Below are 25,515 nucleotides of genomic sequence, written 5' to 3'. Positions count from 1 at the left end.
ACGGCACCGCTTTCTTCTTTCATTGCCACCATTATTCCTTCTCTTACGGCGCGGTTCGGGTGTCGACCGAGATATATGAGACAGTTACTGCGTCATTTTATTTTCCTGAAAAGCGATTTTCGTGGACTGTGCGATGTCAGTGGTGGTGAAAAACATTTACCGTCTGTTAATTTTTTTTTTTACCGAGAGGTGATTGGAGTAGTGCCCTGTTGGCCCCTTTCCCCACACAATTCAAGGTGGAGTCCCTATTCCGGGGCCCCATTGGTAAGAAACGCCGCCCGCGTCCGTTGGACCAGGGCCTTTTGGGTCTTTAGGTCTTGTCAACCGAGCCGGGCCACCTCCGTCCTCTCTGGTGGAGTTGGGGGGGATAGACAAGTTTGATTGACATGCCCAAACCATGTGGGAGGTGTCAGCCACCTCTGCAAAGAACGGCATGCGCATTCAAAGGATGTGTTTAAATGTTTAAGCTACGCCGGGCACAGTACAGTGTTAGTGAGAATTTTGATGAGGAGGCGCTCCTCAGCGCGATCCAGACCCTTACAAGGGGCTGGGTAGCGCCGGTGCTCCTCCGTGACAGCCATCTCCGCGATGGAGGAGCGCTTAACCTCTAAATTACGATCTATGATCGAGACCGCCATGGACCACATCTTGACCAAGGTCAAATCTGCCGTCTCCGCCAGTGGTCTCAAAACACATCTTGGACATCCCCCGCCTCCTCCGTCGGACGGGGCCCATTAGGGACGTATGCCATCCTTCAAAATTCAACCGTTTCATTATTGATTCGGACAATGAGGACAGTTGCCCCGCTCCTTCTGTCATCACCCCTTTGATGGCACAAGTAGCTGGCTCTGGGGCAGCCAATACCTCCTACTCCCCCCTAATTTTAAATCATGGCGAGACACCTTAATCAAAGAAGTTCCGTCATCTCCAATTCGGCCGTGTGAACTTCAATAACACAATGGAACTGTAGAGGCTTTAAAGACCGCACTAAGCGGGCCAATTTCCGCCTCTACCTTGAAACCTTCGAGTCCCTACCAGCCGTGGTTGCCCTCCAGGAGCCAGGCCTGGGCGCCATACTTTCAAATTACACGACGTTCCGCCAGGATCCCGCGTCTTGTCTTCTCGTTGGGGATAAGAGTTAATGGAGAATACATAAGTAATTTGATTTTCGCTGATGACATTGCCTTGCTAAGTCACTCTGGACATGAAGTGCAAAGCATGATCAATGAGTTAGACAGGCAGAGCAGGACGATGGAGCTAAAAATTAACATGCAGAAAACAAAAGTAACGTAGGGCAGGTAGTGACCGCTGATCCGTATCATGAGAGGGAAATAACTAGACAATAAGAATGGTTTGGAACTCATTTGGCAGGTTCTCTCAGATCATGAATGACAATTTAACAATATCCTCCAAGAGAAAAGTATACAACAGCTGTATCTTACCGGTACTCAACTATGGGGCTGAAACGTGGAGGCTAGCAAAAAGGGTTCAGCTTAATTTAAGGACAATGCAGCGAGCTATGGAAAGAAAATGACAGGTGTAACGACGGTGGTTGCACCATCACGCTTGCAGACTGGCTCGCGCGGGCGTCGCAACCACCGTCGACATATCGGCCTGCCGGAGCAATGGGGTCGTCGCGTCATACCAGCAGCTGATTTCTTTCACACAAGCCAGGATTGAGAGCAGCACAATCGTGGCGCGCGAATGCGCTAGACACGTGACTTTTGGTATTTCGCGGGATTTCTGTGGAGCTCGAAAAAAAAAAATACACAGGAGGCTTTCTTTACCGCAAATAAATGGAATGGGGGTTTCTGAAGGTGCTCTCCAACTTTGCTATTCAGATTTTCTGCCCAAAGTCGATATTTAAGCATTTAGGAAAATTGCCTTAATTGATCATTAACCGCAAAACAAAAATTGCCTATGATGCGCAGTCCTGTTGGTAGGTGTATGTGAGTGGTTTCCCTGGACTACCTCAAATACCTTATTTTTAACCCTTGGCTAAAGTTAGCCTGGACACCCTGTATAAGCGACAAAAACATTACACTTTCGCAGTTCATGCGCATATTATTCGCACTCATTCTGTCATGAACGCCTTTACTGCATTTGGAGTCATAATAAAGAAGCTGAAATCTGATTCATTGAAAACATTTATTGGAAATCACAACAGTATTGATGGGAGAGGAAGGTTGGGCCCTTATTTGCAGTCTGGAGTAGGCTACAGCCTTACCTACCATGAGCTAAGAAGCTACAAAGCTGTTTGATCAAAAAATTGGCAGTGGCTTTCGGCTATGCCACGTTATACGTAGCGAAACATGCGACACAGCTGGCGAAGCGAGCGGAGGCGAGCGCAGCGACGAGGCAAGCGATGTGACGTCATGCCAGATGGCGCGGCGCGCACCCGGCGTCCGCCAGCTGCGGCGGTTGCTAGGCAACGGCTCAAGGTCGGTCCCTGTGCCTCCTCGGATCACCGCCACAGCGAAATCGGAAGTTCCTGGCCAATGTAGCTTTCGCTACAAAATGCAGGCGCAACGATATCACGCAAGGCTCCTTCATGCTGAACCTTTGCCATACTTGCAAACCCCGCTGGTGCGGTCACCGAGGTTATTGCGGTGAGCTATGCTGTTGGGTAATTTCATGACGATCCACACTTTGATCTCTACAGCCGTCAATTTCTTTAAAAAAAACGGCTTCTGCGTTCGAATATTATCCGTGCACCTTTTTGTCGAAAAATATTTTCTTCAAGTCGTGGCCGCTAGCTTAAGTTTGGAAGCGACAGGAAGACCAACTCTTATAAATTATTAAGAAATTTCTTGCACGCATTAGTACAAAACATTGTTTATCACAATAAAAGACACTGCGGTTTCGTACGAAGCTAATTACATACAGTTGTTTGATTTTTTTTCAATATAAAACCTGGAAGAAGGCATAAAAGTATGAAATTTTGAAATTTTTGATCAAACTTCATGTTGTCAAAGCAGTCATTCCAGCTATCGTTCTGTGTTGTCTAGAAAGCAAAGCAACGGTTAAAATTGAGATACGAAAACGTCGGGATTTTGAGCAAAAAAATTCTAAATTTAAGGTAATTTGCTTTTGAGGCATATTCAGTGGTCAGTTGCATAGTGAGGTGTTCATATTACTAAAAATATGATAGAGTAAGTTGCACAGTACAGAAGATACATTGCCCATTATCTGTCTGCTCCATGATAATAATACAATACGATCCCTTTAGAGTGGTATCATAGCAAAATTACGAAAAGATCAAAACCATGCAATGTGGCTCCCCTTCGCTAATATGGGTGCGCACCCGGTTCATCATATACATTTTCTTGAATCCACTGCCATGTAAATTACCTGAATATCTTGTGCCAACTACTACATTTCACTAAGCAAAAGGAGGTTTTCATGGAAGGGATATGGCTGTCAAATCCACTGACGAAAATTATGCTGCAAATATGCAAGGTGGAGGTTTCTGCAAAATCTTTCAATAAATGCAGCATCAATAGGCGACACGGATTGGCTGCCTTGATGTCCGCGCCCTTGCGCAAGGTGCAATCATTTTGTGAAGGGCCCCATGCTGCCCTGGCCGGCTGTTGTCTATGGCGACCGTTGTTGCGCTTCTGCACGGTAACAAGCTAGCGCTTACTCGGGCTACTTGCAGAAATTTATTGGGGCAAGAGTAGTGATGCAAAACTATCGAAAAACTGACTATCGATAGTTTTTTTGAAACTCTCGATAGTATAAAAGAACTATCGATAGTAATACTATCGATTCTACTACCAATAGTATTACTATCGATAGTGCTGCTATCGATAGTATTTCTAGCGATAGTACCGCTATCGATAGCAAGACTATCAATAGTGAAACTGTCGATGGTAAGACTATTGATAGTAACAATATTGATATTGTCACGTAGTAGCTGGTACAGGTAGCGCCGCGTCCAGACGGCAGAGGAACGCCAACACCGAGATGATGCCAGCGCACACCGAGACGGCCAGGATGGAACGTCGAGCTTCGTCTTCTTCAGCAGCGAACCGCGTGGCGCACGAGCTGCGTGCCGAACAGCCGCCGAGCGGCTATTGTTGTAGACGCGGCATTACCCTCCCTCTCGGAAAGAGCATCGGCCCGATGCTTTAAGAAGAAAATAGGGAGAAAGAAACAAAAAAAAAACAGAGTAACGCACAGCACTGAGTCACTGAATGTCTCGCGAAAAATAGGGCTTCATCCGCACTACATGAACAATCTCTGGTCTCTGCTGACGGCGAGTAGTCCGGGAAGCCCCATCAGGGAGGACTTCATAGGTTACGTCGCTTAGCTGACGGAGAACTCGGTAGGGGCCGAAATACTGCTTGAGCAGTTTTTCGGAAAGGCCACGGTGTCGAATGGGGGTCCATACCCACACTTTGTCGTCCGGGGCGAACGTCATCAGTCTGTGGCGGCGGTTGTAACGTCGGGCGTCACGGTCTTGTTGGTTCAGGATGCGCACTCTTGCAAGTTGCCGAGCTTCTTCTGCGCGAAGCGTGAACTCCTCGGCGCCAACGTCGGGGTCGCGGCCATCATGGGGCAGCATTGCTTCCAACATTGTCGACACTTCGCGGCCGTACAACAGACAGAAGGGCGTCCTCCGCGTGGTTTCCTGTTGAGCCGTGTTATACGCGAAAGTAATATATGGCAGGATATTGTCCCAAGATCGATGCTCAACGTCAACATACATGGACAGCATGTCGACGAGAGTTTTGTTGAGGCGCTCGGTCAGGCCATTCGTCTGGGGATGGTAGGCGGTTGTTTTCCTGTGAGTAGTGCCACTCAGCCGCATGAGGGATTCCAAGAGTTTGGCAGTGAAAGCGGTGCCTCTATCCGTGATAATTAGTGCTGGAGTGCCATGCCGGAGGACGATGCGTTCCACGAAAAATTTCGCAGCCTCGGCTGCTGTGCCGCGCTGGAGGGCCTTGGTTTCGGCGTAGCGCGTAAGGTAATCAGTAGCGACGATAATCCACCGGTTTCCCGAAGATGAAGTTGGAAAAGGGCCGAGAAGGTCCATGCCAACTTGCTCAAACGGGAGTCTGGGCACTTGAACGGGATGTAAAAGTCCAGCTGGCTTGACAGGGGGTGTTTTTCGTCGTTGACAATTACGGCACGTGCGCACATAGTGTCGTACAGTCGCCGCAAGCTTAGGCCAGTAATAGCTCTTTTTGATCCGAGCCAGAGTGCGGGCGTAGCCGAGGTGACCTGCGGTGGGCTCGTCGTGACACGCCTGCAAGATTTCTTCACGGAGATTCGCTGGAACGACGAGGAGGTAGTCGCTTCCGGTTGGAGAAAAGTTGGCTTTGTACAGCACGTTGTTGCGCAGACAAAAGGAGGACTGGGTTCTTGCGAAGGGCTGGGGAACCTCCTCGGTACGTGCTTCCAGGAAGTCGATGAGAGGTTTCAGCGCCGGGTCCTCACGTTGCTGACTGGAAATAGTCGCTGCGTCTACGGCTGCGATGAGAGGAAAGTCCGGTTCGTCGTCGTCGCGCGCAGCCTCGACTGGATATCTGGACAAGCAGTCCGCATCGTTGTGCTGGCGCCCTGATTTATAGACGATGGACATGTCAAACTCCTGAAGGCGTAAGCTCCAACGCGCAAGGCGGCCAGAGGGATCCCGTAAGTTCGTCAACCAGCAGAGAGAGTGGTGGTCGGTTACAACTTGAAAATGTCGGCCGTACAGGTAAGGTCGAAATTTTGTCACAGCCCATACCACGGCAAGGCATTCTTTTTCGGTCGTGGAATAATTAGATTCGGCACGAGACAGAGTGCGGCTGGCGTATGCTATTACGCGCTCAGCGCCGTCCTGCCACTGGACGAGTACAGCACCGAGACCCACGTTGCTGGCATCTGTGTGGACGAGAGTCTCCGCACGAGAATCGAAATGACCAAGGACAGGCGTGGTTTGCAACCGTCGCCGTAATTCATCAAATGCCTGCTGCTGCTGTTCTGTCCACGTGAATGGGACGTCCTCTCTTGTAAGATGCGTCATAGGTGCAGCAAGTCGGGAAAAGTTGGCAATGAACCGCCGGTAATACGCGCAAAGGCCCAAAAAACGCCGGACCGTTTTCTTGTCCGAAGGAGTGGGAAAGTTGGCGACGGCAGCTGTTTTAGCAGGATCCGGCCGGACTCCACGATGGCTGACGACATGGCCCAGGAAAAGGAGCTCCTCATAACCAAAGTGGCATTTCTCGGGCTTCAACGTCAGGCCGGCAGATCGTATAGCCTGTAGCACGGTCAAGAGGCGCTGGAGGTGTTCTTCGAACGTTGGCGAAAATACAACAACGTCGTCCAGGTATACCAAGCACGTCTGCCATTTCAGGCCCGACAAAACAGCGTCCATCATTCTCTGAAATGTTGCTGGAGCTGAACACAAACCGAAAGGAAGGACCTTGAACTCATAAAGGCCATCCGGCGTCACGAACGCTGTCTTCTCGCGATCCCGCTCGTCAACTTCGATCTGCCAGTAACCACTTTTTAAGTCCAGCGAAGAAAAGTAGCGCGCGTGCCGCAACCGGTCAAGAGTCGTCAATGCGTGGTAACGGGTAGACGTCTTTCTTGGTAACCTGGTTAAGCTTCCGGTAGTCAACGCAAAATCGCAGACTACCATCCTTCTTCTTAACCAAAACCACAGGCGAAGCCCACGGGCTCCTCGACGACTGAATAACACCATCCTGCAGCATCTCTTTGACTTGTTCAGCTATGGCTTCACGCTCCCGCAGTGAGACACGGTATGGGTTTTGCCGAATTGGTCGGGTACTGCAGTCTGTAATGATGCGGTGCTTAGCGAGAGGCGTCTGTTTGACTGCCGACGTAGACGAGAAACAGTCTTGGAACTGATGCAGTAGGCCGACTAGGCTCTCCCTATCGGCTGGGGTTAAGCCTGGGTTCACGTCGAGGATCAGCTGAGGTGTGCAAGAATTGGACATTTCGCTCTGGAGGGCAAGGCAGTCGTTAATTTCGGCGATGCCCTCGAAGTATGCGACCATATTATACATTTTCTGGCCTCCAATATAACCAAAAAATTTGCGATACTTTACGAGGGAACGTCGGCAGAGCTCGGCGACGCGTAGGCCGCGAAAACAGGAGAGTCCTGTCCGTTACTCATACCATCACCTCCATCCCACACACTCGGGAAACAGTTTAGGATGCAATGGGTACGCGTGGGTGATTTTATAGAATCGACAGTACTATATACATAACAAGTAGTATCGATACAGCTATCGATAGCACTATCAAGAGAACTATCGAAAGTACTATCGATATTACCATCGAAAGTACTAACTATCGATAGTACTATGATAGCGCCCTATGGATAGTACTATCGATAGTCTTTCTTAGCATCGATAATTCGATAGTGAATCAACTATCGATAGTACTATCGATAGTTTTGCATCACTAGGCAAGAAACGCTGGCAGTGCGTATCCTATTGAACAAACTGCTCCTTTATTAGCTAAGAGATGACTCGTAACCTAAAGGTGCAAATCAAGTGGGACATCAAACGACGGAAGCGGCAGATGACTGTCACGCCATGGTGAAAAGTGCAATCAAAACGTGTAGAGCTATATTGAAAAAAAAAATTGCGAATGTATTTCCTCAAATTTGCCCTATAAGTACAGAATGCGGAGCACAGGAAGGGTCGTGGAGCAGCGGAAACGTGCTTATGCGAACTGCCGCTAGAAGTGGCGAACGGAAATATCTTCATTTGGACGCAGCTAGATGGCGCCGGTAGGCGTGTTCGCCAAATGCAGCCGGTACAGCCAGCGATTGCAGCGCCGCCCACCGGCAGGTAGCAGCCACATTAAGGCTGGTTATAAATATTCATTCAGAACGACGGCTTGGCATCGCTGCTATGGCGCACCGGATCTTTGCCGTTTTTGTGTGGGCTGCGGACTGGGAACGCTGCAGCCGGACCAATTTGTTTAGGCGGGTGAAGGATGGCGGCCTGAGTCTGGGACACTTATTTCTGCGGCAGATTGTAAGCAGATTTTGTTTTGTGCGCGATGTAAGCGATCCGTTTTTGCGCACTGTGTGCCAATTAAGGCTCGGAAATGCACTGCCGGACTTTGTTGTCACAACCGAAAGTTTCTCGGGACGTATTTTTGGTTACTTTAGAGAGGTCGTCGCGAGTGTTCGATTCCTGTCTGCTCGATTTTCGTATGAATATTTATCTTCTGTTAGCAGGAAGAAGTTGTATAAAGATTTGTGCGATGTAGTTCTTCCACAACCTATGTACAGGGCCTTATACAATGGAGGCCAGGGACGCGACGTACTTAAGCGTGTGAAGGCGATGCAGGTGCCGCCAAGTGCAAAAACTTTTTTCTTTAAATTACATACCGGAACACTACCAGTAAAGGATTTCTTGGAAAGGAAGCAGTTCTTTCTACCTTGGGGATCACATTGTTTAATTTGTAAACAACCAGAAACAATAGACCACGTTTTTTTGCACTGTTGGGAGGGGGTATACTTTTGGGACATCTTGCAACGGACTTTAAAAAAGGAATTTCCGCTCGACGCTCATGGTATTCGGTACTTGCCTGTAGAGAGTGAGGATGGGACACCATTCGACCTCATTATGCTAATGGGCCTCCATTGTATTTGGCGCTCCAGAATGGCAGGATATCATTGCGATCCTGATGCACGGCCAGCACGGATCTATTTTCGGGAGTGCATGCATAAGTATATTGAAGTTCAGAAACTTGCTCCTGAAGCTCCCGAGTGGCTCGAAAGAGTCGAGCCTTTGGTGACGCTTAAGGAGTTTTAATATGATGAAGCCACGCACCCCCGGACGGATAGTGTTGTTAATTATTGCTCATTGCGCTCTGTAAGTGTATTTGTGTACTGTGGTTCTTGCCGAAGTCAGGCAATAAAAAAAAAAAAAAAAGCTGCTATGGCGCAGTGGATTAGAGGCTCGTGTTGCGTATGGAAGGTCGACCGTTCGACTCCGTTCTCTGTACTGTAGCTTTATTCTTTTTAATTTCATTTTTTTTTTCAATTCATTCCCTTTTAGGTCGCAAATCGTGATGCTTAGTGGCATATAACGCCGTTTAAGAGGATTTATTATCCCTTTTAGGTAAGGCGTTGTGACAATCTTCAGTCACCGTGATCAATTCACCGTAGTTTCAAGCCTTGTGGCTGTACAGGCTGCAGTTGGCGAATACGCCGCCGGTAGCACGAACCCACTTTTTCCGCAGGCCTATCAACATCACAGCGTATAGCATGCAATCCCTTGCTCTATGATCGACTGGTACTCCGCTCCCCGTTTCTCGCATCGAGGAGCGGCGCGCGCCGTGAACGGGCGCGAGACGGCCGTTTTGGCATTACGTGTTACCTCCGCCCTTCAGTCCGCGCGGCCATCGAGGCTGAAGTGAGCACGCCTCGATGAAGGCAGCACTTGGCGGTGTTGCCCGAACCAGCTCGGCATCTTTCGAACAGTGATATAACGGCACGGTTGCAGCAAAGAGGGGGACTCGGCGGCAGGATAGCCAGGGGTGTCTTTGTTGTGCTGATTTATTTTATTTATTCGATACTGTCAATCCCATCAGGGATCGTAACAGGGAGTGCATTCAAAAGTACAGAGGCACACACAAAAAAAATAGCAATGGTAATTAATCAAAGTACATAAAAAATATGACACGAGATTATACATTAGAAGATACGTATAACAAATAAACCAGAATGAGGAGCATGTGACATGACTTTGGCGGACAATAATACCACAAGTGAAAGCACAAATGGAAGGAATAACTTCTTAATGACATATATGAACTCAATAAATACTAAGATATAAGTAGTTGATTTTGCACACGTGTGCTAAAGGAATTTAATGATGGATTACCAAAAATGGATGTGTTCAAGGTGTTCCATTCGCGTATAGCACGAGGGAAGTATGAATATTTGAAAGTGTCAGTACGGAATGAAAACTCGTTTAGAGTTGTATGTGATTGTTACGTGCTTATCGCGTTTTTGATTTTGATATGTATCTTGAAGTGTCGACTTTTAATTGATTGTGTACGAGTTGATACATGGTTTTAAGGCGCGCTAGTTTTGCTCTGTTTTGAAGGGTTGGTAGTCCTGCGTGTTTGAGTAGTTCTATTGGTGAGTCTGTCAACCTGTGTTTATTAAATATACATCTGACCGCCTTCCTCTGCACTGCTTCTATTTGTTTAGTAAGCTTGTAAGTGAAAGGAAACCAAACAACATTAGCATACTCTAGAATTGGTCTGACATGTGTTATACGCAAGGAGCTTTGTTTCTGATAGTGTAGTTTGAGGCGTCTGTTAATGAAAAATAACTGTTTTAAGGCGGTTGATGTGACATTGTTAACATGAGAATCGCATCTGAGGTCAGTGTTATGCCTAAATATTTATATTCGGACACCGAATCAAGAGGAATGTTGTTCAATGTGTACTGGAAATTTGATTGGTGTATCTTTCTGGTTACGGATAAAGCAAGCGATTTTTTAACATTAATAGTCATCTGCCATTCTTCGCACCACTTGGTCACTGCTGTTAAAGCGTTATTTAAAGCTATATAGTCATTGACGCAGTTAATTTCCTGGTAAAGTACACAGTCATCGGCAAAGAGTTTAATATTGTGAGAAATACTAGTAGGTAAGTCGTTTATAAAAATTAAAAATACTGGGCCATGAACACTTCCTTGTGGCACGCCGGATGTAACATTAGCTGTTTCGAACTTAGCATTGCTAATTTCGACGAATTGAGTACGGTCAGTCAAATAATCAACGATCCAATCTACTATAGGGCCAGCTCCAATGGTTGCATTAAGATTCATAATAAGTTTGGAATGTGATACGCGGTCGAAAGCTTTCGAAAAATCTAAGAAAATGAGATCAGGTGGCACTTAGATACAGTTCCTGCTAGCTTGGCCGCCTTTCGCATGCTGCGTCCCAGCAAACCAAAAACCTTTCAGAGACGTCTAGCTAGACGTCTCTGAGAGGTTTTTGGTTTGCTGGGGTATTATTCTGGCCGCACCTGCACGCTCCATTGGTAGGTGCTAAACGTGCGTCTCGCTTTGCTTTTTACAACGAGAAGCTACTATACAGGTGGCCTCCGTAGCTTGTAGCCCCGGCCGGATAAGGATGCCAGTGGTCCCGAACAATACTCAGACTCTACATCCGAGGTCATAGTTCACCATAGCTACAGTCCACGTGACAGCTTAAAAAAAAGAATCCACGTCCACTGCCGGGGGGGGGGGGGGGGGGGGGGGGGGCACGTCAGTTCCAGGTTTCGTCACCGGGGAGGGCTGCACTAGCGGGATTACAGTTATTCCCCAGGCCCCGTCTCAGCGATGGTCTGCAGCAGCGGCGCCTCCATGTCTGTATCCGTGCACACCCTGCGGGGATCGTCGTCCAGGAAGACGTCGAACACCGCCACGGGTGTCTCGCCCATGCCGTCGTCGTACGACCTCTGCATACGATGCTTCAGCTCTTGAGGTCCCGCCAGAGCTGCCGCCTGCGACCACAGAGCAGTCCATCAAAGACAGCTTGCAGAAACATTGAGCGAAAAAGTGTGTCTCTCCATCAATAACAAACGTAAAGATGGTTTGGTTTTGGTTTATGGGGTTTAACGTCCCAAAGCGACTAAGGCTATGGAGACGCCGTAGTGGAGGGCTCCGGAAATTTCGACCACCTGGGGTTCTTTAACGTGCACTGACATCGCACAGTACACGGGCCTCTAGAATTTCTCCTCCAAAGAAATTCAACCGCCGCGGCCGGGATCGAACCCGCGTCTTTGGGGTCAGCAGCCGAGCACCATAACCACTGAGCCACATCGGCGGCGCAAACGTTAACATGTCTGACCACACGTTTCGACCGTAGCTAAGGTGTGAATTACTGAATACCTTACTTTCCTCTGATACTACCTTGGAGACGCCGCGGTGGCTCAGTGGTTATGGTGCTCGGCTGCTGACCCCAAAGACGCGGGTTCGATCCCGGCCGCGGCGGCCGAATTTCTTTGGAGGAGAAATTCTAGAGGCCCGTGTACTGTGCTATGTCAGTGCACGTTAAAGAACCCCAGGTGGTCGAAATTTGCGGAGAGCCCTCCACTATGGCGTCCTTGATAGCCTGAGTCGCTTTGGGACGTTAAACCCCATAAACCAAACCATACTACCCTGGCGTTAAGCCTAAACATCGTGCAGCGCTGAGCAGCCCCTGTCACAGAGGCTACGAGGCACTTGCTACGTATTTCAAAGCGAAAGCTTTGCTACACCACGTTCCGCGAGTTTCGCCGACCCCGTCGTTTTGACCTTCAGTGACCTCCAGCCGCTTCGGAGTTGCGCACGCTCGACCATGTGACTAGCCACGTCACTCGCCGCTGTGGTTCCACCGCCGCGCATGCGCTCTCCCGCTTTGAGTGCACATGACTCCTGGCGCGCTTGACGGCGGTTTAAAGAGGAGCGCACCGCTCGCCTAAGCAGTGCGCGCTTCCATGGAACCGAGCGAAGCTGGGCCATCTCAGAAAGTTACGCAGAGGACCTTGCAATGTCGTCATTGAGCGACCACTGACCACCCCGCGGATATCGCCAGCTTTCGCTTTGTATAAATAGGTTTAGAAGAGTTAAACCTTCAGTAATTATTTTCCTACGGCCACTTTCATGGTCGTTACACAATAAACGAAATTACAACCTTGGGCGCCTGTAAGAAATTCTGAGGAGTGAAGGAACGAAGAGCTGCGTGTAGGATTAGGCACACCACTCGTGAAATTCCTGGAAATCGATGTTCCTGGCTGCGGCTTGGATGGCACTGTCATAGGCATGGTGAAAGTGGACTGGACAGGTGCCGGAGTGCTGTATGGTGCGCACCACATCGGCGAAGTTTGTTTTTGCAGAATATTGTTGTGTTGTGTTGGGTTTAATGGCACATAGGCAGCTAAGGCCATCATGCGCCAAACAACGTATAGGAACTGTTTTCTTTGAGATTTAGTAAAAATATGGAAGCTCTCAGTGGTATAAAGGTCCTAAAAATTTAACTACCTAGTAATAATGGGGAAAACCGAGATTTAGGAATGGCTAATGGCAAAAGCTTTAAAAAGGTCAGGTAGGCTCAGCGGCCATCCTTGGCTGGGCAAGGATGCTGAGGATACCGACCAATCAAATAAAAGCCTCAGCCTTTTCCTCACGAATGAGGAAGTGGTTTTTGCAGAATAGTTCAAAGTATTGTATCCACTTAAGAGTCGTTGCGCTTCCTTAAAAGTGATATTCTGTTTTGTCTTGATCATTTTAATCTCTTTCTCGTTCTTCCATGAGGGACATGACCTTGAAGAGGCGGGGTACTCACCTTCACAGATTCTGCAACGAAGTGCTGCACCTTGACAGTTTTCGGAAGCACGCACTTTTGAGGCGCATTTAGCGCGAGTTTTGTGCCCGCGGCAGCTTTGTGACACATGATCATACCTTTTACATCTGAACACCTTCGTGGATTTGGGATGTAATGACGGACATTTACTTTCAACTGGCCTGCTCCTAATTAGTAGCAGTAGTAAAAACATTTATTTATTTTTTTTTTTCAAAAGGAAGAGTTAGGGAGTAGGGGGATGGGGATAGATAGATGTGGAGCTACAGTGGTCGGTCTTCCCTAGTCCAGGATACCGTTGGCCTCCGCCGCTGCCTTGGCCCTCGTCACCAGCATAAGCTGAGTGCTCGGGTCGGAGTCAGCCAGGAGGGCCTCCCACTGCTCTAGACTAGGGCTATTTACCTTTGGTAGTAAAGGGCTTTTTTCGCAGCCCCAGGTGGCGTGGTACGTTGTAGCGTAGCCCCCACACCACACGCACTCTTTCGCGTATCTGTTCGGCCACATTTTGTGATACATGGCTCTGCTTGGGTAGGTGTCTGTTTGTAGTCGTCTGAGCGTGGTGGCCTGCTCTCTGTGGAGGATATCCGCCGGAGCCGAGTACTTCTTGCGCGCTCCCAACAACGCCTTCATTGCCTCCCCGTAAGATTCTGGCGTGCTGAAGGGTTCTCAACGGTATCTCATGGCAGACACCGTTGTCCGAGGGTTCACGAACCGGAGGGCGGGTTTGCCTGCTCCTAAGCACTCCGGGAGTGCTCTCGACTTGTTTGTCAGGACCAGATGTTTTGTTGGGATTTCTTTGTCTTCCTTCCTGATATTGTTACGATGTAAATTTGTCATTTTGCTCCCTGAGGCCTTCCAGAATCGCATGATCAATCCTGTGGACGAAATCTGTTTAATAAATCACACCACAGACGGTGTTCAGGGATCGGTGTGCAGTAACAGACAGAGATATATCCAATGGACAAAAGGTTGGGAGTATTGCACAGTGTCTTTAAGCCCTGCTAGTATGACACTACTGCGTATCTTTGATAGTTTTTTTTCCTGGATTCATCATCATCAGCCTGACTACGCCCACTGCAGGGCAAAGGCCTCTTACATGTCTCTCCAATTAACCATGTCCTTTGCCAGCTGCGCCCACCATGTCGCCGCAAATTCCTAATCCCATCCGCCCATCTAACTTTCTGCTGCCCCCTGCTACGGTTGCCTTCTCTTGGAGTCCGCTCCCTCACCCTTAAGGACCAGCGGTTTCTCTTACCTCAGGAATCAGTTATACATTTAGAGACTAAGGTATAAGGGACATGGTACATTAGGAATGCTTCTTATCCTCACCGGAAAAATTCAGCTGTGACTTCGGTTCGCCCTGTTAATGCAAAGGACGATCATGTTTAGGCAAAGGAGGATCCATAAAATATATAAACTGTTCAGCCTGGGTGCAAGCCACCCACCCAACGAGCGGACGGGACAGGAACTTGGAAGCAGTCCTTGCCCACCCCAACTACAACCCAACATGGCGTAACGCAGAGCCGACCGCCACACAAGATTAACCACAGCCGCCAGGATGAAAGGAAAGAGAAAATAGAGGAGGAGAAATAGGATAGTTAAAAGAAAGAAGAGAGGAAAGTAAAAGGTGGAGAGGAGGGCAGGAAAGGAGACTGCCGATTCCCCAATCGAGCCAGGCCACAAGTGCCGTCTACGGGAAGTGGAGGTAAAATTGGGTGTGTTGCCTCCGCCGATGGGCCGTAAAGGTCCCAACACTCGGCTTCTGCTCAACCACAAGGATCCCCTCTTCCAGGGGAACTACGCTACCACACACTGCTAAGTGTGGCTTTGGTGAGCCCTCTGTGCCCACCCAAATCTCGCTGCGGGGATGTCCCTGGGGATGCTCGGGAGACCGTGGTGGGGTGTCGCAACTCACTGTCGCCTGCATGTTGCAGATTCCCCTGCGGCGCAACTTCTCACGGCACAGCTTGCGAAGTTAACGACGTTTTCATGCGAAACATCGTCTTGCGGCACGGAACCCCTTCGCACGGCGGTGTTTACAGCTCAACTCATCGACCACAGTTTTCAGTTCAGCAGCACAAGCCTCCACAGATCCACATCGTACTGTCCGCAGAGCAACGGACTAACCTAACGACTGAACAAGACTAGTGCGTACTTGCTGTCCATAATGACAACTAATATGGCAATGTAACGCACAGTTGACCTGGAACACGACGATCTAGGGTCCGCATATTTGCGTCTCGGCCGCCATTACCGCTTGCTATAGCCTGGCTTCAGGTATACAAGCACGCCTTTCTAACAAGTATGCATAAAAAAAATGTGAAAACGTTTGGTTTGGTTTGGTTTATGGGGTTTAACGTCCTGAAGCGACTCAGGCTATGAGAGACGCTGTAGTGAAGGGCTCGGGAAATTTCGACCACCTGGGATTTTTTTAACGTGCGCTGACATCGCAACATCGCACAGTACACGGGCCTCTAGAATTTCTCCTTAAAAGGACGCCGCGGCCGGGATCGAAACGGGCAAATTAAAGAATGACAGCGGAACGCTTAACCGCTGCACTACTACGCCTGGAGTTGTATGAGGACTCTCAGCTTTCTATGAACGTCAAGTAGGAGAATGACCAATTCTGCATATATGGCAATCAACCCATTTAAGCTCCCGCGTCATACCTTTAAGGCGGAGTTTAAGTATCCCTTCCAATTGAAGAAGGAGCGCATGCTTTCGCACTTCTACTCTGTTTAACTGCGTTAAACCCCTGCCAATTTTTTAAGCACGTCATTCTAACAAGCGCATAATAGAAAACTGAAAGTGGGCAAAATACGCGATGGCAAGGGTTAAACGCACGCTCTGTCAGCATCACCCACCTCCTGAATAGCGCCATCTTTTCGGGTGGAGATGCTCCGGCCCTTCACCACCCGGCACTCTTCATCGGCATCTTGATCTTCGGTCAACAGGTCACACACGTCCTTGTAGCTTGTCTTGCCCCACATAATTTCTCTCCCGTTGAAGACAGAGGAGATGCGCAATGTGGGCGCTAGGTATTGCACTTCCGTCTCGTGCTCCAGATGGTAGATGTCGGCGCCCACCTGGAAGCGAACAATTTTCAAAAAGTTCAATCACGCGAGCATAGAAGAGCCGCACATTAGAGCTTTTTTATCCGACTAAGCAGCGCTCTAAATGCTAGACATAATAATTTTGACAAGTATTGAAACCTTCGCATCTGATCACACTCTTAATGCTCCGCCGCAGTGGCTCAGTTATGGCGCTCGGCTGCTCACCTGAAACATGCGGGTTCGATCCCGGCCACGGCGGTCGTATTTCGAGAGAGACGAAATTCTAGAGGCCCGTTGTACTGTGCGATGTGAGTGCACGAATCCCAGGTAATCGAAATTTCCGGCACCCTTCACTACGGCGTCCCATATAGCCTGAGTCGCTTCGGGACGTTCAAACCCCATAAACCATAAACCATCACCCTCTTAATGGTACTAATATAGCAGTATTTATTACTTATACCAGGCGTTCCTGTCCTCGCCTGTAGTGCCCGTCTAGCCTTCACCGTAGGATTGTACTGGACGGTTAATAAGGGTGCTTTATTTTGAGGCCTGTTAGAGCCTCCCAACTTGTTGACCCTGGACACCCGTGCTTTGTATCATAGCATGTCATATCGTACCATATCATTTGCATGCTTTGTATCATAGCACATTATGTGTCACAGTTCTCCGTTCCCTTTGCATGTGAGCATTTCTCATGTGCGACGGCGGTCACATACCGCAGCCTCAATTATGGCAGCGTCCCACGCTTGCACGGCCTCTGGTGGTGGTGGCGAAAACATTTGGAAGGAAAACGAGGTATGCCGATCCTTACAAGCACTAAGTGGAGGTCAACAGTTTGGGACCCCAGTGGCGGTGGCCGCCGCCCGGGCGCGCCCGACTAAGGCTTGTTGGGCCTGTAAGTCGTGGCAGCCGAGCAGGATCCCCTTCCCGTCCTCCCGGGTTGGGTTGGTTTGGGGATAGGGGGAATGGCCGGGTTGGAGGGGCAGGCCCACACCATGTGAGAGGTGTCCGAAGACACCGCACAACGTTGCGGGCAGCTGCTGCTAAAGGAGGGGTCAGAATGTTTCAGTGCTGCCGGTCATAGCAACTGGTGAAAAGGCGGAGAAGGAGCCGCTCATCGCCCTCTTCAGGTCTTTACATAGGCGAGGGTAAAGGCGATGACAATCTTTATAATAGGTTTTAACATCTCTGAAGGTATAGATCGGATCAGGATGGGGTTCCTGATCGGGTGAGGAGGAGAAAACAGCCCGGTGAGAGAGCGCGCGGGCGGTTGCGTCTGCTGCCTCGTTTCCTGCCAACCACTGATGAGCAGCGGCCCATATAAGGTAAGGGTGCGCGGGGTCCGTATCCCGTATGCAATTTTGGCAGATTCCATAGGCTAGGAAGGGAGTGCAGCCTTGTTCGACGTTCCGACAGGTCCCTCGCGAGTGGGTGATTATGTATTTCGAATCGGAATGTCAGGCCGCGAGAGCAATCGCGACCTCTTCGGCTTGCGTTGCACTGCGGGCTCTGAAGGTGAGGCCGTTAACTGTGTTGCTGTTGTGAACTACCGCGACCGTGTACCGTCCCCCGTGATAAGCGCCGGAGGCGTCCAAGTAGTATACATTATCTGTTAGCATAATATCGGCCACTGGTTTTTTCCACTGCTTGAGCGATCACTGAGGACCCTCCCGCTTGTGATAGAAATACAAATTTTTGTTCATTAATAATATCAGTATTTAGTTTTTTTCTTATTTACAGGGTCACTTCTAAATCACTACCCTCTGGTGCAAAAATCCCTCGGCATTTCTTGAGATAACATTTAATTGAGAGTGTTTATGGTGCAGTAGTTCCCCGAAAAAACTTTGTGCAAGCAGGCAAGTCAAAGATAATTTTGTTTTAGTGCCTGCGCACTTGTAGGCGCATCTTCACCTCACCATCCCCCTTTCTCTCTGGGCGCGGTTGAGCTGTACACCCAGATGTGAGACAGTTACAGCGCCATTTCCTTTCCTCAAATGTTCAGAAAGCGCTCGTCTACAGAGCCAAAGTACCCGGGTTCGAATCCGACCGCGGCGGCCGCGTTTCGATGGAGGCGAAACGCCAAAGGCGCCCGTGTGCTGTGCGATGTCTGTGCGCGTTAGAGATCTCCAGGTGATCGAAATTATTATTCCGGAGAACGATGCACAAAAAGTGTAAGGAGAATGACAGCAACGCCCGAAGTAGACGCACACCTCCTCAGACTATGGGAAGCGAGACGCAGTCTCACCAAAAGATGGCGGAAGCAAAAACACAACAGGAAACTAAAACTAAAGATAGCCGAAATGACGACAAAGGCAGAATACGCGATGAAACTCACGAAACAAAATTGGGAACAACTCAGTGACTCGCTTATGGGAATTGTAGGCACGGCCAGAACCTGGAATCTCTTAAGAGCACTAATCGAGCCGACCAAAACAAAATCACAAAACAATAAAGCCACCCGCAGGTTCATCCACTCCTTCGAGGGATCAGACATCGCCCAACTGTAGAAGGCACCAGAAAAATGTTTCGGCGATAGCAAGGAACGTATCGAAGAGCGAAAACGAGAAACTCGACCGCCCCATAACTGTGGAAGAGGTTAACGCGGCCATAAGAAACACCACCAGAAACACGGCAGCCGGAGCGGACAGAATCGACAGCGCCCTAATCCGCAACACGACCTGAGCGACGACCTCATACAAGAGCTCGTCAGCTTCCTCAACAAACATTGGGAGGCGTAGATGGTTCCCGAAGATTGGAAACACGGCGAAATAATAATGATACCTAAACCTGGCAAAAAGCTCTAAATTGAAAACCTCAGGCCAATATCGCTCACGTCGTGCCTTGGCAAGCTTTACGAACGGGTGGTAACTTTACGGCTGCAAAATTACATGGAAGATAACGACTGTGTACCAAATACCATGTTCGGCTTTAGAAAAAAGCTCTCGACGCAGGACGTTCTCCTCCAAATACAAGAAGATGTGCTGTGAAACGTACCTCAGACGGGAGAAAATGTCATAATGGCCCTGGACATCAAGGGGGCATTCGATAACGTCAGCCACGAAGCGATCCTTACGGGCCTAGACAACCTGGACTGCGGACGCAGAATCCACGGCGTCGTCAAAGCCTTCCTGTACGATAGAACTGCCACCATCGGCATAGGAGACCTTCGATCGGATAAAATTCGCATTCCAAACAAGGGAACACCCCAAGAGTCAGTTATCTCACTCCTACTCTTCAACATAGCTATGATAGGCCTAGCTCGAAAACTAGAGAACATCGAAGGCATCAGGCATGTCATGTATGCTGACGATATAACAGTCTGGACAGACACGGGCTGTCTCGGAGAGAAGGAAGAAAGGCTACAGCAAGCGGCCTCTTGAGTAGAGCAATACCTCGCAGAAAGAGGACTCGCATGCTCGACCGAGAAATCAGAACTGCTGAGAGTCTGGAGAGGCAAGCGAAACCGGAACGTTCCAACCAACGAGGACCTAAAACTCAACGTCTACTTAGAAGGGATGCCCATACCGGAAAAGACAACAAAAGGAATTTTGGGCATGTGGGTTCAATCCAACTAGCGCACTACTCACACTTTTACCCTGCTCAAAGCAACAACGCTACAAGTCGCACGCATGATCACCCGCATCACCAACAGGCGACATGGCATGCCACAACACAACACAACGCATGCCACAACACAACACCTCTGAGGAGCACACCTTTGAAGAGCTACGAGAGGCGCAGCTTGAGTCGCAAAAACTAAGGCTGCTGCAGACAACGACTGGAAGAGCGCTCCTAAAGAGGCTCGGATACCGCCAGCAGATGCGAGAAATGACGAGGACGGAAACGATCCCTGACGTGCTTCGCAAGACCCTCAAGGTAGCGCCAATGCCAAAAAACATGGATCCCAACCTCCATCGAGGCAGAAGAGAAGCAAGGGCCGAACTCATCGAGAAAACATACGCTCCTCAAGCCACGACCGTGTATGCAGACGCGTCTTGGAGAGGAGGAGACACCAAAATCACTGTGGCGGCGGTGGTCGATTCGTCTTTACGCGAAATGACCAGCGCGTCTCTCGGAGGCTGCACAGCTGCAGAGTCCGAGGAAGTAGCCGTTGCTCTAGCGGTGGCGGAGGGCTATAGAACCGGGCGGTCGCTAACAATACTCACGAACTCTCAGCCTGCCGAAATTACATGAATGGCAGAATAGGTCGTCACGCGCTCCGTATACTCCTCGCAGCGAGCGACATAATTGAAAACCAGGAAGAACAAAACGACAAGATCCCACAAAAAATTGTGTGGGTACCGGGGCTCATGGGGGTGGCAGGGAATCAAGAGGCCGACAGGAGAGCTCGTGGATACAATACTTTCCGAGCATCCGACGAGACCGCGGAACTCGCACCAGCACCCAGGGAATACTCGGCCATACTACAAAACTATAGAGGCAGAAGAATGCGATATCCCCCACCGCACAAATCACTCAGCAGAGAGGAAGCGGTCACTTTGAGACAATTACAAACAGGCTCTTCCCCAAACGTACATATACTAAACAAAATGCACCCGACGATATACGCGGACAAATGTCCCTGGTGCGACGAAAAACCTACTCTCTATCACATTACATGGGCCATCCAAAACATAGACGTCGTCCCCAAAATACAAAACTCGATTGCGGAGCAATGGGAGACTCTGCTGTCCAGCGACCGCTGTGAAGACCAAGGTCTGGTACAGCGAGCTCAACGGGCGGCAGTGGTCAGAGGAGCCCTGGACTGAGGGCAACCGACCATTCATTAGAGGCGGACGACTTCGACAGAGAAGCGTTCTGGGGATACAACCAAGACGTCTCTGAAGATGCCCCCTAACCGCACATCGTATTCTTGCCACAATCACCTCTCTCGACCGAACGGTTACTCTGTCGTGGGTCCCTGGGCATGCCTCGATCCCCGGTAATGAGCGCGTTCATGCGCTGGCCCGAGAACTCTCCTCCCGGACCCCGGATAATCAGGCACCCAACCCTGAGAACGAGGCTACATCGGTCCTGTATACATATCATCAAATTACAACATTCTACAAACTCAGCCGCATGACACTGCCACCACCCCACAGTACCTTGTCGCCCTCATCCAGCGCCACATGGCGGCAATTACAGACAGGCTGTTTTATTTCCCCCCACCGTCTCTCATGCTTTCACCCCACCTTTCCTCCTGATTGTACCACCTGTGGCGTGCCCAGATCTACACTTTTCCACTACCTTTGGGAATGTCCTTCCCCAAAGGCAGTACCCCCCATCCCCAATCCCACTCATTCTTCCTGGGAGGCTGCTTTACGGACCGCTCAGCCCGCCGGCCAGAAATGGCTAGTGGATCGGGCTTTACGTGAAGCGCAAGCCCATGGACTCCTGGACCAGTAGGGGACCACCCTGGAAGATTTTTTATTTTGTTTTGGTGTAATAAAGTTGTTTCCATCCATCCAACCGCAGGATAAGCATTAGTAGAAATAATGTTTTCCCTTCCTTCCTTCCTTCCGGAGACGTCCACTACGGCACCTCTTTCTTCCTTTCTTCTTTCACTCCCTCCTTTATTCCTTCCCTAACGGCGCGGTTCGGGTGTCCACCGAGATTTGTGAGAAAGGTATTAACCCATTTCCTTTCCTCAAAAGCAATTTTCAATTTCACTTTTTTTCAACAATTAGCGTCGCTGGCAACATTTTGGTTTGGTTTATGGGTTTTAACGTCCCAAAGCAACTCAGGCTATGAGAGACGCCGTAGTGAAGGAGTCCGGAAATTTCGACCACCTGGGATTCTTTAACGCGCACTGACATCGCACATTTTGATATCTGCTTTTAAACGCGGGTCTATTGCCTAGCATAATTTTGGGGAAGTATATTTTTTAATACTTCCTAATTTGGTCAGTAAAGTGAGAATAAGAAAATCTCGTCATTGCCGGAAATATCTCGAACTCACTACCGAACGAGAAATGCGCGATCGTTTGAAGAACACCGTACACAAGAGCAGCTGCACAACGTGAGAACACGGGGTCTCTTCGCTAAAAAAAAAAAAAAAGTTCAGGGGGCACTTTGGTTCTCTAAATTGCTGCAAGGCGAAAGCCTTTCCTGGCGCACTGTTGGGAATTCTCTGCAAGACTGTTCGTGCTTTACTAGTGCTTTATTTGACTACACAATTTGGCTACACATTGCAACAACACACTTTGACTGCTTCTTTAGCACGACTCTCTCTCTGCTTCGATGAGTTCGGTTGTATCGATGGCTCTGTTCGCAGTAATGAGGTATATGCAATGTGGTCACCCACGGACGCTTTACGCCCCCTGTCGCAGCGGACGACAACTATTTTATTAGTTGTCTGCTCCAAAAGGGGGCGTCAAGACTTCGTGCGTGACCTCACTACTGCGAATCCGCGCACTCTGACGTCATAACCATTCCGACCAACCGAAAAGCGTCACACCTCTGCTGACAACCTTCTGTCGGCAACGATGAGGCATTTAATACGCAGTGACCCTGAGACCACTCTGCAGAAACAAATCCCTCGAACTGAAGCGGTACATCCGAGGAGTGCTTACGCTACGACGCACCGAAATGCTGTAGGCAAACTTGCGGAGCGTCTCGAGGTCGTCGCTAGATTTCACGTACTGGTCCCTGATCTTGCGGAAGGCTGACGCTGCCAGGAGCCGTTCGCCGGTGCATGCGAGCATTGCCGGCCGACGGAGCTTGTGCGTCGTCACGACCACGTACTGCAAGTACTGCAGCTGAGTCGTCAAACTGTAAGATTCCACGAACTTGGGCAGCGGCGGTACCGTGAACATCAGCTTGTACGTCCCCTTGGCCGACACAACAAATTTTTTCAGAAAATCCGATAAGCCGCTTTGGATTGAGCTGCATGCGTCTCCCGGCCGGTTCCAGTCGAGATTGATGCCCTGCGATAGGGGAGAAAAAAAAACTAAGCGCAGTCGGCTTACGCTAAAAATGGTGTACAATCATATCATTACAAAAGAAATTCAGTGGGCACTTTGGCTTTTTAAAGTGCTGCAAGGGGAAAGCCTTTCCTGGCGCACAGTCTGGCATTGATCTCTTTATTTCTTTTTTTACCTTTTGTAGTTTTATTTTTTTGTTTATCTTGATTTTCATTTTATTTTTTTTGTTTCTCTTCTTTCAATTTTTTCTTCAATATTTTTTCCGTTTATAAATTTCTTGATTTTTTCCGATTTTTCTTTGTTTTTGATTTCTTTGTCATTTCCTTAACTTCTTTAATTCTTCTTTTCATTTTTTCTTATTTTTTTATTTCCAAGGGTGCCCTCATTGCTACAAATCCGCGCACTCTAACGTCATAACCATTTCGACCAACCGAAAAGCGTCACACCTCTGCTGACAACCTTCTGTCGACAACGATGAGGCATTAAAGGCTTTCGCCTTAATATCAGAATTGAAATATCAGAGTAGAATGGAAAGTCCCGATATTAAACTAGCACAAGCCTAGAGTTGTATAAACAGTCGGTACGCAAGGGTAAAGGAGTGCATTCCAGGAGAAGGCTAGCGTAGTAGGGGGAGGCAGAAAGTTAGGTGGGCGTTTAAGAAGTTAGCGGGGATACGGTGGCGCCAACTGGAAAAGGTCAGGGTTAATTGGAGAGACATGCGAGAGGTCTCTGCCCCGCAGTGTGCGTAGTTAGGGTGATGATTATGACATACTTGATTACTCTTTGCGCCTGGATTGGTTTGGTTTGGTTTAGTCCCGATTTATCGTCCCAAAGCGACTAATACTACGGATGGACGCCGTAGTGAAGGGCTCCGGAGATTTTGACCACCTGGGGTTCTTTAATAGGCACTGACATCGCAAAGTACACGGGACTCTAGAATTTCGCCTCCATCGAAATTCGACCTCCGCTGCCGTGATCGATCCCGCGTCTTTCGGGTCAGCAGCCGAGTGCTATAACCACTGAGCCAGAGTGGCGGCATTCTTTGCGCTTTGATTGCTTAACAATGAGTAAGTCTTCACAGTCTCGGCCCTTATGAAAAAGATACGAACTTAAGGCAGAACATCATTTTCGCATAGGTTGCGCTGTGTGGAAAAACTAAACCTGGGACGACTACGACTGCCCCCATAAATCTATGCAGCTTATACGGATATATGCGGAAAAAAGCGGTTGCGTGTTGTGCTGTGTTTTATGGCACATGGGCAGCTAAGGCTATCATGCGCCAAACGCAAGTTTTAATACGTCTGTTTGGTGTGAGTAAGTTTAAAGATTATTTTGTAACCCTGCAAGAAGTTTAGGACGCTTGCATCTTTTAGGAACGAAACAGGAGAGGGGGTTTTTACTAGGGAACTTTCTCCTAGGAGTAAGCAAGGATTAATGGGATGTGCTCTTCATAAAATTGTGGGAAATGCTTTGTTCTAAGTTGATCAAAATTTGCACAGGATATTATTATGTGGTTTGTAGTGACAATCTCTCCACACTGTGCGCATGTGGGTTCGTCTTTTTTTGCAAGAATGAAATTGTGCGTTAAGTGCGTGCGTCAGTGCGAAGGCGACATAAAATTACTTCAATAAAATGCTCTTGGTGACTGCATGTTTTCCATTCTTCTATAAGTGGCTTTACTAGGTGTAACTTGTTGTTTTATTCATTATCCCATGCTCCCTGCTATTTTTTTTTAGTTTTCTTTGTAAAAATTTTAGAGTATCGTTATGCGGCACCTTCACTTTGTGTTTTAGCACTACAGGCGGCTGCGGCACACACATCGGCTCTCTCGTTACCGTAGATTCCTACGTGACTTGGTCTCCAAAAGAATTTAGTTTCAAGCCCTTGTGTTTTGGGAGCTACTACATTGTGGCCTATGTTTCCTATTAAAGGCTTTGTTGTATTTTTGCCACGCAGTGAAGTAATGACGCTGAGGGAGTCTGTATAAATGATACTGTTTTCGACGATGCTCTTCAGTATTTTTTCTACCGCTAAGGATATGGCGTAAGATTCGGCGGTGAAAACTGACGCACACTGAGGCAGGCTTACTATTTTTTCTCGTTTGTCTTGAACTACAGCGCAGCCAACATAAAGCGTTGTTTTGGAACCATCTGTATAAAATGCTGTATGATCAGAGTACTTCTCTTTCAGCGCTAAGAACTCCTGT

The 25,515-nt window shown here is 48.8% G+C and overlaps 1 protein-coding gene across 1 annotated transcript; it reads right to left on the bottom strand.

The window, feature by feature from the left end:
- Positions 1-11,263: 11,263 nt before the first annotated feature.
- On the bottom strand, positions 11,264-23,303 carry LOC149366584 (uncharacterized). Its single transcript, XM_089563285.1, has 3 exons — positions 22,971-23,303; positions 16,199-16,420; positions 11,264-11,496 (listed from the first exon to the last, which is right to left on the bottom strand). Exons 1-3 carry the CDS (start codon positions 23,199-23,201, stop codon positions 11,308-11,310), a joined length of 642 nt encoding a protein of 213 aa, XP_089419411.1. The 5' UTR covers positions 23,202-23,303; the 3' UTR covers positions 11,264-11,307.
- Between the last annotated feature and the right edge of the window lie 2,212 nt (positions 23,304-25,515).

This window comes from Amblyomma mixtum, chromosome 1 (assembly GCF_055824585.1).
Source record: "Amblyomma mixtum isolate Tamu chromosome 1, ASM5582458v1, whole genome shotgun sequence".
In the NCBI taxonomy this organism is placed as follows: domain Eukaryota; kingdom Metazoa; phylum Arthropoda; class Arachnida; order Ixodida; family Ixodidae; genus Amblyomma; species Amblyomma mixtum.
This window is presented reverse-complemented; position numbering and strand designations above follow the sequence as displayed.